The sequence below is a fragment of the Sinohyriopsis cumingii genome, chromosome 19, assembly GCF_028554795.1.
Source record: "Sinohyriopsis cumingii isolate HCF-2022 chromosome 19, ASM2855479v2, whole genome shotgun sequence".
NCBI lineage: Eukaryota > Metazoa > Mollusca > Bivalvia > Unionida > Unionidae > Sinohyriopsis > Sinohyriopsis cumingii.
In genome coordinates, this window is record NC_142979.1 from 48,478,449 (window position 1) to 48,493,164 (window position 14,716).

At 40.1% G+C, this 14,716-nt stretch overlaps 1 protein-coding gene across 1 annotated transcript in view; it reads right to left on the reverse strand.

Moving 5' to 3' along the window:
* Window positions 1–414: 414 nt before the first annotated feature.
* LOC149775659 (protein GUCD1-like) overlaps window positions 415–14,716 on the reverse strand; it is a 60,532-nt gene continuing 46,230 nt past the window's right edge. The window contains exon 7 of the mRNA XM_089944187.1: window positions 415–626. Coding sequence (XP_089800313.1) covers window positions 513–626 — 114 coding nt within the window. The 3' untranslated portion in view covers window positions 415–512. The remainder of the gene's footprint in view (window positions 627–14,716) is intronic.

Here is a 14,716-nt window from a genome sequence, read left to right on the forward strand (position 1 = left end):
TATTTAAATTTTAGCCTGTAACAAAGATGATCAAGTAAATCATACATAATTCATGCTCTCTCTCTCTCTCTCTCTCTCTCTCTCTCTCTATATATATATATATATATATATATATATATATATATATATATATATATATATATATATATGGCGTATTAATAACAATTACAAAATGGATATATAAAAGCAATTAAATAAACGCTTTTCTTTATATATCTGAGCACTAAACAGAGTCATCTGGAGCGACTAAAATTCCACCTGTGTTACCAGCCTTGGAAAACAACAACCAAAATGTATTTATTTATAAGTTTTTAATATATTACAATAAACATATTGTCATATATCTTGGCAAGAATTGATTTTCTGTTGAATGCGATGAACACAGACTCGGTTATCTATGAAGCTTTCCATGTTAAACAACGAACAAAGATCTAGTCAAGTACGAGAAACGTTTCCCACCCACCCAAATACAAAATGATTTGCTCAGGAATGCGAAGAACATAGTCAATACTTCAGTAAAAAGAAGTTATCAATTTCTGCTCAAAATGCATTTCCCACCTGATCTCCCCACTGCAAGGTAGGACCTCATTTAACTCAGCGTCCTGCATGTATTGAGAGGGGACTGGCTGTAAGAGAAAAGATTCACTTAGAATATTGTAACCTAATTTTATTCTCTCTCCCTCTCTCTCTCTCTCTCTCTCTCTCTCTCTCTCTCTCTCTCAAACATAGACACTTTTTCATAATTCGTTGTCTTGTTCTTATTTTATTTCCTTTTTTATTCAACCTGTGTAAATTATCAGGTCTACCCATCGCTCCAGTAGACACGTTGGACCAAGAGCGGAAATGCTAGCTGGATGTGTAGTCGCGTTCCATAAATAGAATTCTGATTAAAAGAATACTTTATATCACCATTAGAATCAGCTTTTTTTCTTTTGAAAGCCTCACTTTTATTTAATCTTGCCTCACTGAAACTTCATAACCTGTAATCAGTGCAGTGGTTTACTGAGAGTAAATGGCGCCCGGGGCCAGTGGTGCAAATGCCGCCCAGAGTGACTAGGATAGCCCAAAGGGAAAGATTACGAGGCCCGAAGGGGTCGAAGGCGGAAGAGCGTTCATGGGAGCGGAGCTAGTGGGCTACACAAGCAAATCAAAAGCCAAGCCCACAAAAACCTAGGGAAAAAATAACAGTACCAACCAATGAGGAAAAGTATAAACACCCACCCCACCCACCAGCAGTTAAAGAAAAACCAAACACAAATAAGGGAAATACAGCAACTCCCCAATTGAAGAGGTTTTTCATGACATAATTACATTAACCATGAATAGCCTAACTCCAGGTAAAAAAAAACAAAAAAACATAGAGCAATATCTAGGCAAACTCAAACTTATAATAGCCAAGCTACCCTACCCCTCCCCAATATATAACAAACTAAATGACCACGCACCACTATGAATAACACAACCAGTAATAAATTAATAATATGGTAATGGAACTGTAGGGGTATAACAAGTAATATTAATGTCTGTCTGCGTGGGTTCGAGTCTCGGATTTAGCCAATGTGGGTATGTGAGAAAGCTTGCCAGTAGCTTCTCGTGGGTCGGTTGTTCTTTCCGGGGTTTTCTCGGGTTCTTCCTCCACCATTAATACTGGCCGCCATGTATAGCCTATCGTGTGCTGAAAATGGCGTTAAACCCTACAACAACAACAACCTAACCATGTGTTCACCTAAACCAGCCACCCGACAGGTCCATTGTTACAGCCTACAAGCCCGGAATTGTTGATATCGTTAAGGCCATCAACCCTCAACAACGTATATTTTCGTACGATGCAGTATACGAATCATCATCACTCTGCAGATGGCGGTTCAACAACAAACAAACAAAAACCACCAGCAAACACCCTAGATCAGTGCTGTCCAACCTTTTTGACACCATGGGCCACTGAAAAATGTTTTTCTTGAAGCCGAGGGCCGCAGCAGAAAACTGAAAAGCAACGACTATATAGCTGCTCGAGCTCTGGCGGGCCATTTTAAATCAGCTCGCGGGCCGCATGAGGCATGCACGCCGCGGGTTGGAGAGCACTGCCTTAGATGGAAATATGATCAAACTGATTTGGAATCCTTTAGGATACAATTAACCAAAATTATTACAAAAAACCAAGAAAATGAGAACGTAAATATATTCTATGAAAATTTAATTAACACAATCCAAGCACATACCACCTCCAACATCCCTAAAACCAGTGGTACACAAACCAAACAAACTGCACCATGGCAGAATAACCTATGCAAGCAGGCGCATAAGGAAAAATGAAGTGCCCTTAAAAAATTCAAACGATCTGGAAACTCATTAGATTTCGCAACATATAAATTAGGGAAAAACCTAAAACAAATAATTAAACAGGAAAAAGAAAGATCTTGGCAAAATTTCTGCTCTAAAAATAATATCAAAACTAGCTCCAAGCAAATATGGGATAAAATAAAATCAATTAAATGAAAAACGGTAAACACCTCCCCCAAAATAGCAGGTACTACCAGAGACGAGGAAAAGACAGATAAACTCGCCAACCACCTTACTGTAATGAGTTGTAACCTTGACCACACCCCATCCTTTCAACAACATATGGATAAAGGATAAAAACCCACTCACACCTCCTTAAAGATCTAGGGACAAAGGAAACCAAACTTAATTGTGAAATATCCTTATATGAGTGGAAAATAAGCCTTAGGATCTAAAACGGACAAAATCGCCAGGGGAAGATCAAATATATTATATAACATACAAACACCTGCCTGAAAATATTACCAACCCTATACTAAAGCTTTTTTATAAAATCTGGACTGTGGGTAAACTACCTGATAAATAGAAACATGCCATAGTAATCCCAATTCCTAAACAAGGAAAAGACCAAAATAATTTTAATTCTTATAGACCCATTTCCCTAACTAACAACATCTGTAAAATTATGGAGAAAATTATAACAAATCGCCTTAAATACCAGTTGGAAAGTAACCATCTACTCTCTGAAAATCAACGTGGATTTAGAAACAGAAGGTCCACTACGGATCAACTCATTCGATTAGAAGCGGCAATCAAAGTGGCACTAACCTCCCACCGCAAAGCAGACAAATATATTTAACAGCAGAATTTCTAGATCTTGAAAAAGCTTTATAACTGGTCTGAACCCGAGGACTGACAGCCAAACTAGATCATTTTGGAATTACCGGACGAATAATCAACTTTATCCAAAACTTTCTAACCAACTGCAAAATAATAACTAGGGTGGGGGACACTTGTTCTGAACTATACTAACTAGAAGACGGTACTCCGCAAGGGAGCGTACTCAGCCCCACACTCTTTAACATCATGATAAATGACCTCGATCTAAATCTAACTTCTAACCGAATTGAAATGTCACAATTTGCGGACGACAGTGGACTTTGGCGATCAGGAAACCCTGAAAGTCAAACATCTATCAGTGAAATCCAAAACAGTCAAAACAAAATAGGGAAATAGATAAATAGGGGTTCAAACTATCTCACGAAAAAACCAATTGCAGTCCTATTCTCCCCCAAATGTCAAATCAAATTAAAATACCCTAAACTTACCATAAAAAAATAAAACCATTACATTTTTTAAAGTTGCTAGATTTCTGGGTATGTACTATGACGAACATCTAAACTGGGGACATCATATAGACCAACTAGTTAACAGTTGTAATAAGGATCTAAACTTAGCTTAAAAACCTTAAAGGGACCACATGGGGATCCAACCAGGAAACTCTTTTAACACTATACAGGGCATTAATAAGATATAAATTAGACTACGGGTGACAAATATACAACTCGGCACCACATAAACAGCTTAAGAAATTAGACTCGATTCAAAGAAAATCACTAATAATATGTACAGCACTCGGCCTTTCTGTATCCCTTGCTGAGCTCCGAATTTTAACTGGAGAATTACTACTGCACTTCAGAAGGCAGGAGTTAACCTTAATATGCAGCTAGATTATCAACCCACCCCAATTCACACCCCACCCGGGTAGCCATCAATAAATGTAATAAACCATTCAGCAATAAATTAGTACCCAACGTACGTGCCTGGAACACGTACATCAACTAATTGGACGATTACACTGGACAACAAATTTTTACAAAAGTCATGTTACTGAAATAAAATTAGTCAATTCTTATCAATTTTTATGTGCTGAACACGAATATGACAGTCAAATTGCAAAATTGGCTCTAGTTTTTTTGTAATCTGCAAGAAATTAATGTTTACATAACGAAATGCATTCCAATAGTAAAAGGTCAACTGTAATAGCCTACCTATAAAAAATCAAGTCATTGACTACATCTTAGATTTCTTCACCTGTCTCTTGTACAGCTGTTCGGGAGCATCTCTGAGGAGTGTCCAGCAGTAGTCAGCCAGCATTGTAGTGGACCATTTTCCCTGGTATCTTTGTTCCATTGTTGCGATATCTTGATGAAAACGTTCGCCGTGTTCATCACTAACAATACCACAGTTGCTAGGAAAGAAATCCAAATGGGAATGAAGGAAGTGAATCTTTAGAGACATATTGCAGCCAAGTTTCTTATACTTCATCAACATGTCTTCTACTAGTTCCTTATAGTTTTCTGCCCTAACATTTCCGAGGAAGTTTGTAGAAACTAGGCGAAAAGCATTCCATGCTTGTTTCGCGTCACCTTCCAGCAAGTTGTTGAACCGGTCATCTTTGAAAAGCTCTCGAATCTGAGGACCCACAAAAACTCCCTCTTTAATCTTTGCTTCGCTGAGTCGAGGGAATTTTTCATGCAGGTATCGGAATGCTGGCAAAGTCCGGTCAATGGCTTTCACGAAGTTCTTCATCAAACCTAGTTTGATGTGAAGGGGTGGTAGCAAGATTTTCTGAGCCTCAACCAGAGCTGGGTGTTGGATATTGTTCTCTCCAATGGCTACATTCTGCCTGTGAGTCCATTCCTTCCTCATGTAGTGCATTTCCCTTGCTCGGCTATTCCACTCGCATAAGAAACACATGTATTTTGTATATCCTTGCTGCAGTCCCATTAAAAGGGCAACTACCTTCAAATCACCACAGAGGTGCCAGCTGTACTTGTTATACTCAATGGAATTCAGTAGCTGCCTTAAGTTATCGTATGTCTCTTTCATGTGGACAGCATACGCTACTGGAATAGATGGAAGAATGTTTCCATTGTGCAAAAGCACAGCCTTGAGACTCAGTTTCGAAGAGTCCACAAATAGTCTCCATTCTTGTGGGTCATGAGTGATTTTTAAAGCATTCATGAGGCCCTCAATATCGGAACAGAATATCAGATTACTTTCCTTTCTGAAGAAAGGCTCCAGTTGCTGGTGGCGCTTTCGATATGCAGTAATTGTGACATCTTCTTCTAGAAGATTCCATTGTTGGAGTCTTGATCCTAGCAATTCTGCCTTGTTCTTTGATAAGTCCAAATCACGAATCAGGTCATTTAGTTCTTCCTGTGTTATTCTGTGTGGGGTTGATGATGCACCACAGTGAAAATCTGGATCACTGCATGCTGATGGACCAGGAGAAGAACAGGTCGACTCACCTTTGTCTTCGTCAGATGAATCAAGAGAATATTCTGCTGGAGGTTCTGGAATAGGAAGTCCCTCACCATGTGGAACTGGTCTCAATGCAGACGGAATGTTTGGGTAGACTATTCTCGACTTCTTTCGCTTCGTTATTCCGCCGGAAAGAGGAGGAACCAAGCAGAAGTAACAGTCATTTAGGTGGTTGCTTGGCTCTCTCCACACCATTGGGACTGCAAACGGCATTGATGACCTTTTGCAATTCAACCACTGTGAAAGCTGTGTTGTACATGTAGCACAGCATATATGCGGAGCCCAAGGCTTGTCTTGGTCACCAACCTTGCATCCGAAGTAAAGATGATATGCCTTCTTCACTTGAGAATTGATACTTTTCTTCTGGTTGGCAAATGTCACTTCCCCACAAATATAGCAAAAATTGTCCGCGGTATTAACACACTTTCGAGGCATTACTGTTCTTTATTGTACGTAAATGGATAAAATAATAAGTTTTATGTAACAGTAGCTTGAACTGTCTCGCACAACGTCTAAAATATTTTAAATGCTGAACCTATCTGATTGGGCTTTATATAGTACACTGCTTACGTCAGCTTCAGCAGCCGCCTGGCATTAGTATAATAGGCCTACACATGTATAGTACACTGCTGACGTCAACTTACTTCAGCAGCCGCATGGCATTAGTATTGCATTGCATCAGAAAATGATGCAATCAACTGTGGATGATGTGAGCATGATGGTATTATGCAATGTTACATCATTATTCCGGATGTTGCTGCAGTCCTACTGGAGAAATTTACACAGTGAAACATAGAAAATGAGGTATATGAATATCTTCAAAACGAGAGCCAATACAAATTTTTCACGGTTATATTCGTGTTCGGCACACCAAAATACTACAGGTTAGGGCCTTTTCAAGTCAGTAATGATTTCACTGTTGACCAGTGTTACCAATAGCCAACTTCCAGGCTGAAATCACAAAACAACTACGACACAATGCCATGAACTAACATTAAACCATCAATCAGCATGCAATTAACGAAACTTGGCAGCAAAAATGAACAGGAGCTTAAGATAAAATCAATTTCCACAATAGAAATAATGGCTAATACCCTAATTCAGTCAAAATTTACAGAGATGGATCCAAAATAGCAGAACCCCCCAGAACAGCATCAGTAGCAGTAATCCCTGAATTGAACATTAAAATGGCAAATAGACTACCGGATCATTGCTCCATATACACAGCTGAATTTTGGGCCATCATTGAAGCCCTAAGATGAAATACAGAAAACAATATTAAACAAGCAGTAATATTAAGTGGCTCGCTAAGCGTCATTTCGTCTATCCTCAATAATAACACCAACTCAAGAGAACATTTCCTTAAACGAACTTATCTGTCAATAAAAGGGCTTAATAATAACCATCAAATAGTTGACTTCATGTGGATACCATCCCACATTGACATCAAAGGAAATGAATTAGCTGAATAAGTAGCGAAGCAAAAACTACATGACCCAACTTATACTACTCCACTACAGTGTCAGTGAATTAATAAGCATAACCAAACAGTATATCAATAGGATATGGCCAAAAAACTGGAACCGAAATACTACAGGCAGAAAACTATACTCCGTCATGACAAACGTCACCAGATCTAGGAAACCACCAAAAGTGAACAATAACGATCAAAGGATCATAAACAGAATTTACATAGGAAAACCCAAACTGGCCAGCAGATTTGGGCAATACATAGGACAGCAACCCCACAACACAAACTGCTATCACTGCCGGTTCCAGAAGGCCTAACACATATATTCAACACCTGCCACAAACTAAAGAAAGAAAGAACCAAATTAAAACTGGAGCAAAATAAGATTGGATCCCTGGAAACATACTCAGGATTTTTAATGAGTAACAACCCTAACCTCAATCTCACATATATAAATATAATTAACTTTATACATGAATATGGGTTACAAAACAAAATAGAAAACCAAAATGACATAGTTCAATTATTATAAACTAGGAGACTGGATAACCAAATAATGTAAGGACCAATAACATGTCTTAGCTACCCTAGCATTCGACAAAGAAATCTATCTTATCCAAATAGTTTTAGCCAGAAAATAACATCACACAACTAGTACAGCTAACAAACTTAAACATAAGGAACAAATAAGATCAGATGTCTTTGACACGTCTTAGCGACCCGATTATTCGGCAAATATATCTGTCTTATCCAAATAGATTTAGCCTAAAATAAACATCAGATAACTAGCATACAGGCTAAGAAACTCAGATTTAGGGGAAAATATAAGATCAGATGTCTTTGACACATCTTAGCGACCCGAGTACTTGGCAAAGCTATATCTTATTCAAATAGACTTAGCCTGAAAATAAAATAACACCAAACAAATCTAACCACATAAAATAACACCTAACAAATAAGGCAAATGGGAACAGAAATAGGATGGGGGAAATACATATATATAAAAATGAATAAAAAGGGGGAACTTGTTGTTTTCCGCTCTATAACTTCGTTTTATTTTATTTTTTTTAAAAATTCTAATAAATAATTATATTCAATCTAACCACTCCTTTTCCCCCTTTCTCTAAGCCATACCTGACAACCTAGCATGCACATAATGCCACTAACACCTCTGAGAATTTAACACTCTAGCCGAAGGTGACAGTACAGTCTATACCACAAGAAATTCTAGGCCCCCAAAATTAGGGTACATGAGGTGGTCCAATACCCAAGACCATCAGGGCCCGCCGCACAAAGTGACAAACCTATAAACAACTTTAGAAAAGAAAGACTTCAGAATTAGCATCTATAAGGTGGTCTAAAACAACAGCGAACATCAGGCCCAGCAGCACAAGGCTGCAAATAATACAACGATAATTTAGACACGTAAGACCCGAAAACACGAATCCTATATATAAGGTGGTCTCAAAGGGCCAAGACCATCAGGACCAGCCACACAAGGTGGCAAACTCAGATACCTCTCCTAAGCTAAATTCTAAACTCAAAACAGCACAGAGATTTTCAAAGTTGTGTAGGAAGACAATTTAGACCCGATACCCTGAAGGCTAGGAGCACCAACCTGTGATTTGGGAACCACCTTTCTACTGTATCCTCCCTTGCCACGGCCAGACATCAAAATAAATAGCGTGCAGTACACACCCTTAATACTACTTAAAATTCATTCAGTACCAATCATATATAACTAAATGCAGCTAAGTAGTAGCGACTGAATAGGTCGAGTGCGTGTTGGGTCTATTCCCACTCGCCATCAAGGCCTCCATTCAGACTGTTATGGACTAATCTTAGTCCCACTGCATGACGGCTTCAAGCAAACTGTGCTCCGTGAGTACATAAAAGCCCGGTGAAGTGGCTCGAATTCCTTTCCCTAAAACAATAGTAATTGCACGACTGTGCGAAAACAACTTAAAAAAAAATTAACTAACAAATAATCTTACATCTTCTATAACAAAGAAATACATAAAATTGTAGAATTAAGGAATAACGACTAGCGATGACTAACCAACAAAACCGAATTTAACAAAGGCAATGACATGTGTAGAAATGTCTCTCACTTCGCGAAGGTATGCGAATGTAATCTACTATGCACCATCAACTTGAGAACAAATATATAAACAGAGAGAAACCTGAATTCAAAATTTAGTTTTATCAAAATTATTTGTACATACCTAAGCACTAATAAAGAGTGAAAGAGGGAAAATACACATAAAAGCTTTGATATTTCTGAAAAAATGAGGGAATATTCCTAGCGTTCTTAACCAGCTATATATGATTGGACTTGTCATATCCACAAATAAAGAAGTACAGATAATATGGTCACGTTGCAAGTGTGTGCGTGTTTTGGAAAATTGTAAATTATTAGATACTTATAAAGTGAAGAGTCTGTGCAACAGTTAAAAGCCAAAGTCATATAACTTTTGTACGGCTTATACAGATTTCCACTTTAGAAAATGTGAAGTAGCACAAGTTATTATCACAAACAGAAGTGGAACATAGGGGCTTGACAGTTGTTGTTTAGACACATCCGCTCAACTTCACAACTTACTTGCTCTGTCTCATACTTTGGTCTTAGGAAGGATCACCGTTGTGCAGCAACAGTGGTAACAGCAGGTCGATACGCCGTCACTGCTATAGAAAAAGGATAGTTCTTTTAAAAACGGGTTTAGTATAGTTTTAAAAAAATATCAGATGAAGAAAAACGTCTGATAAAACAGGGTTGGTAGAATCATGGTCAGCGACAAAGTAGATGTGAATGATAGAAGGAGACATCGTTGTAGAGTAGCGTAGTTTTCTGGAGTACATACGTGTCCTAACGGCACAGTGCCGTTTCTAGCTCTCTTGAGAACACCAATTGTCTGTTTTTTCTTCTTTTTCTTGCAACATTTTTCTTTTGTGGTAGGGTTTGAATCGAAAGGTCGTCAAGATGCATAAGGTGTTTAAGACGCACCGCTATCGTTGGGTTCCTATATACTTGGCTTTCACTTGCCCTTGTGAAATATACCAAGTCACTGTGACAGCAAGAGGTAGAGAGGGTATATATGGAGAGAATGAGCTTGGTTAAATCATTTCTGAATCAGCAATCGAGATAAAACGATCGCACGATTTCAGTGAGAGAGAAGAAGAACGTAAGAGGCAGCGACGTGACGTATCGCCTCACACACGAAAATAAGTGTTCGCTCAAATCGAAGACATGAGCGAATTTGAACCAACACCTTCCACGTCTGCGACCAGACAGAGAGAGACTACTCCAAACCAAAGTCCACCAATATCACCCGACAATTATTACCACATTTGAGAGACGGAAAAGCGCTTCTCTAGAAAAGTTAGAACTACGGCTTACACTGTGAAGTTCAAAGATTTCAAGTCCTACGTACCGCTGCAGAAAGCAGAAGAGTTCATCACCGATGTATGGAATTCTTTGTTAACCACACTGAAACGACAATGTGGAGCCAAAGAAGACGATCGATTGAGACTTTCCGTTTGGATCCAGTTTAGCAGTCCAGCAGAATTTACACCTTTCAAAGTCATCTACAAGATTCAACAGGTGTAACAATCCAATGACAAGTTGGATGATCCGAATCCATCACCGATGGAAAAATAACACTGTTTATGACCCACGTGTCTCTACCCCAGGGGACAGGGCGGAAAAAGATGTTATTGATGGACGACATTCGCAGCACAAAACAGAGCCTCGTCCAAATTAACAACCCTCAAGACCAGATATGTTTATCCCGTGACACGGTATAATGGAAAAGAGCATGGAAAACTATTCAACAATCGGACCGAACCAAACAACAAAGAGAAGCAGAATTCCTGTTTCAGCAAGCTGACCTGTCTAAAGACACAACCTGTGGCATTCCTGAAATGCAAAAATTGCAAGCTGTCCTAGTCCACGCTACACCTTGAAAGTGCACCCTCAAGAAGTGCGCGGACCTCTATTGTTTCGAGTCAAAGATTTCAAAGACGGAAAAGATACTCACGTCTATAATCACGATGAACATTTCGATGCCATCACCAGTATCACCGCATTCTTGGGATACAGTTATTACTGTGAAATTTGACTATGGCTATAATAATCGAGAGCAACACAAGTATTGTGGATCGAAATGCTCAGGTGTTTGGCCTCTCAACCCTGTCTGGACGAAGGACAAGAACTGGCGCATTGCCCAGCTTGTCAGCGCACTTTTGTCAGTCCAACATTTTACCAACAACATCTTCACAGCAGAAAAGTGCTTGTCAACTGCTGAGATTGTGACCTACTTGTGGACAAGGCATACGTACCAATAGTGCCAAGTTACACGTATGTCGAGGAAAGAAACGATGTCACATTTTTCACCAAAATCGTGAACTTAGAACACGAATGCTACATTAAAAAATAATAACCACAACAAGAGGAAGATGACCAGCAGAAAGGCAATTTCATCTTTTTCGATTTCGAATGCATGCAAGAGACTGACATCCACATTCCTAATTTCTGCGTGGCTCATCGAGCGTGCGAGAAGTGCATTAAAGAACTTATCTTTAGTCATTGCCCTCACTGAAGCAAGATTCCTGGAGATCGTGAAAAAAATATTTCGGGGACCAAACAAGCTAGCCCATTTCGCCCAATGGATCTTAGACCCCATTGACGAGACGTTGAGCCAAGAGGACATCGAACGTTACGGAGATTGTCATCGCCATGCCACGGTAATGGCTCACAATTTCTCGGGATACGATGGACAGTTTCTTTTGAGATACTATACGGAGCAAGGCACCGAACTTCCTAAAGTGACTTTGAACGGAGCCAAAATCATTTCCATGCAAGTGGGACAAGTACAGCTTAAAGATTCGATGAGCTACTTGGTCGTGCTTTGATTCGAATGCTTAAAACGTTTGGAATGACAGAAATGGCTAAAGACTTCGTTCCGCACTTTGTCAATACCGAATCAAATCAACACACCTTTCTACCCCATTAGCCCGAGGCTCACGACTACGACCCCGACAACATGCGTACCAAACAACGAGAAGCTTTCCACTTTTGGTACCAGGCTCACGCCTCGGACCCCTTTGACTTTCAGGAAGAAATGTTAAAGTATTGTCGTTCCGACGTGGAAATATTACGGCGTTACTGTGGAATATTTCGAGAACTGTTCATGGAAAACGGAAGTATCGATCCTTTGAAAGAAGTCTGCACCATTTCCAAAGCGTGTTCCTTAGTGTACCGCCAACGATTTATACCCGAAAACACCCTGGCTGTCATTAGCCCTCAAATGACAAACTTTGTCAAGCCTCAGTACTCGGTCAAAGCCCTACGGTGGCTACATTACTTGTGCGACAAGGAAGACAAAATGATTCAACATGCCCACAACGGAGGAGGCGAAAGGTCGATCGGAACGTATTCGGTGGATGATTAGGACTTAAGAAACTCCAAGATCGTGTACGAGTTTAACAAATGCTTATTTCACGGGTTTCCCCTCTGCTACCCTCAACGTGACACTACAAATCAGTTTTTGGAACGTACCATGGAAGGCTTGTGCGAGGACACTTGTCAGCGGCAATTGAAGTTAGAACAACAAGGATACAAAGTGGTGGAAATGTGGGAACACGAATACGATCAACGTTTGCAAATCGATCTCGAGTTTAAATGCATCGTGGAAAGTTACAAGTTGATGGACCCACTTAACCCGAGGGACAGTTTGTACGGAGGAAGGACATATACCACCTCTTTGCTGTACCAAGTCGGCGAGGAGAAAGGAGAAGAAATCAAATACTTGGACGTGTGTTCGCTGTATCCTTACGTGTGCAAATATTCTCACTTTCCGCAGGTCACCCAAGTTCTGACGGAACACTACGATCTGGACAACATTCGACAATACGAAGGGTTGATCAAGTGCAAAGTCTTGCCTCCCACCGACTTGTACCATCCCGTTTTACCTCACCTTTGCCAAGAAAAACTGAGGTTTCCCTTGTGACGTACTTGTGTCAAAATGTGTAATCAAGACCGAACTTGTCAGCACACCCAGGAAGAACGTGCCTTGTTGGGAACGTGGGTCAGTGTTGAATTGTTCAAAGCTCTGGACATGGGATACCAACTGTTAAAAGTGGACGGAATTTACCACTTTCCCAACACAGAACAGTACCGCAAGGGCGGTGAGACTCAGAAAGGCATTTTCGCAGACTACGTGGACGCCTTTTTGAAAATGTAACAAGAAGCCAGCGGCTATCCTTCCTGGTGGCACACTCTCGAAGACCAAAAGAAATTCAAAGAGAAATACTTGGAGCAGAAAGCCATCACTTTAGACCACATCGAGAAAAACGAAGGATGGCAATCGTTTGCCAAAGTGATGTTAAATTATTTGTGGGGCAAAATGGCACAACGACCGTGTTTCCCCAAGACAGAGTATTTGACAGAACCTTCCCGTTACTTCCAGATGATTCACGACAAAACCAAATACATAAAACATGTGGACGTCGTTCCTGAGGATTTTATCCTGGTCAATTACGAAGATGAGTTGGACTTGTACAAGCCGACGAATTTGGAAATGTCATCATTGCAGCCTACATGACAGACCATGCTCGCTCAAAATTGTAAGAAACTTTAAAACTGTTAGGAGATCGCGTCCTGTACCCACTCACCAAATCGTCAGTCGACCCTTGGAAAACTGTATTGAATCGTGTACCAGAAGGGAGTGAGGCTTCCCAGGCAGTTCACTTTGCCGTACGGTCACGTCGATATTGGGTTGCATATAATAAGGGACAACGTCCAAGACCAATAGTTCGTTGTCACTACCGACGTCAATCGAGAAAAATGAATCCTTTCAAACAGCAAGTATCGAGCATTAGACTCAAATCCAACGAGGAACTCAAGTGTGATTCTATGCATCACGATTACATCACCAATGCAGTACCACATCTTAGTTGTTTATATACTAACGCCATGACAAAATATGTGCAACCAGTGTGTCACGTTATAAGTAAGGAACAACAGCCAGATTGCAACATGTATACATTAGACCCTGAGGCTAATTAGTCGCTTCATGAATGTTGCGAGTGTACGCCGACATTAAAAAGACGGAGAGAAACCAGTTGTATATAACATGGCCATAGGAACTTGTTAATGGCGCCTTATTCGGCGGCGTGCGATTCACAGGTAAGTGGCATAAATTGCCGGTTTGGGCTCAAAAGAACATCAAGTGAGGGTCGTAAATCCACCCTTGACAGACTGCCGGGGAAGGGGCAATGTCTGCTAATTATGTAGACCACGGGTGAATCGACATCCACTCGGAATTGGGCAAGGTGTGGCCACCATTGGAATCGCAAGTTTAAATCTAGTGTTTTGAAACTAAACATCAGTAGTCGCTAAACCATCTTGCGGGAATTATATAAGTAAGTTCTAAGCTACTCCGACGCCATTCGAAATTGGCGGGAAACATTGTTATTCTGGGAATTACAAAGAAGCTTCTGAAAGGTCCGTAGCTTATTTGCTCGATTGTCGCAATCTTTTACGGCAAGGTAATTGTATTTTAATTATGTGCAGTATGTATACTTCATTACTAGAATCGTTAGTACGTAGAATTATCATTTGTAGGGTTTGATTCATTT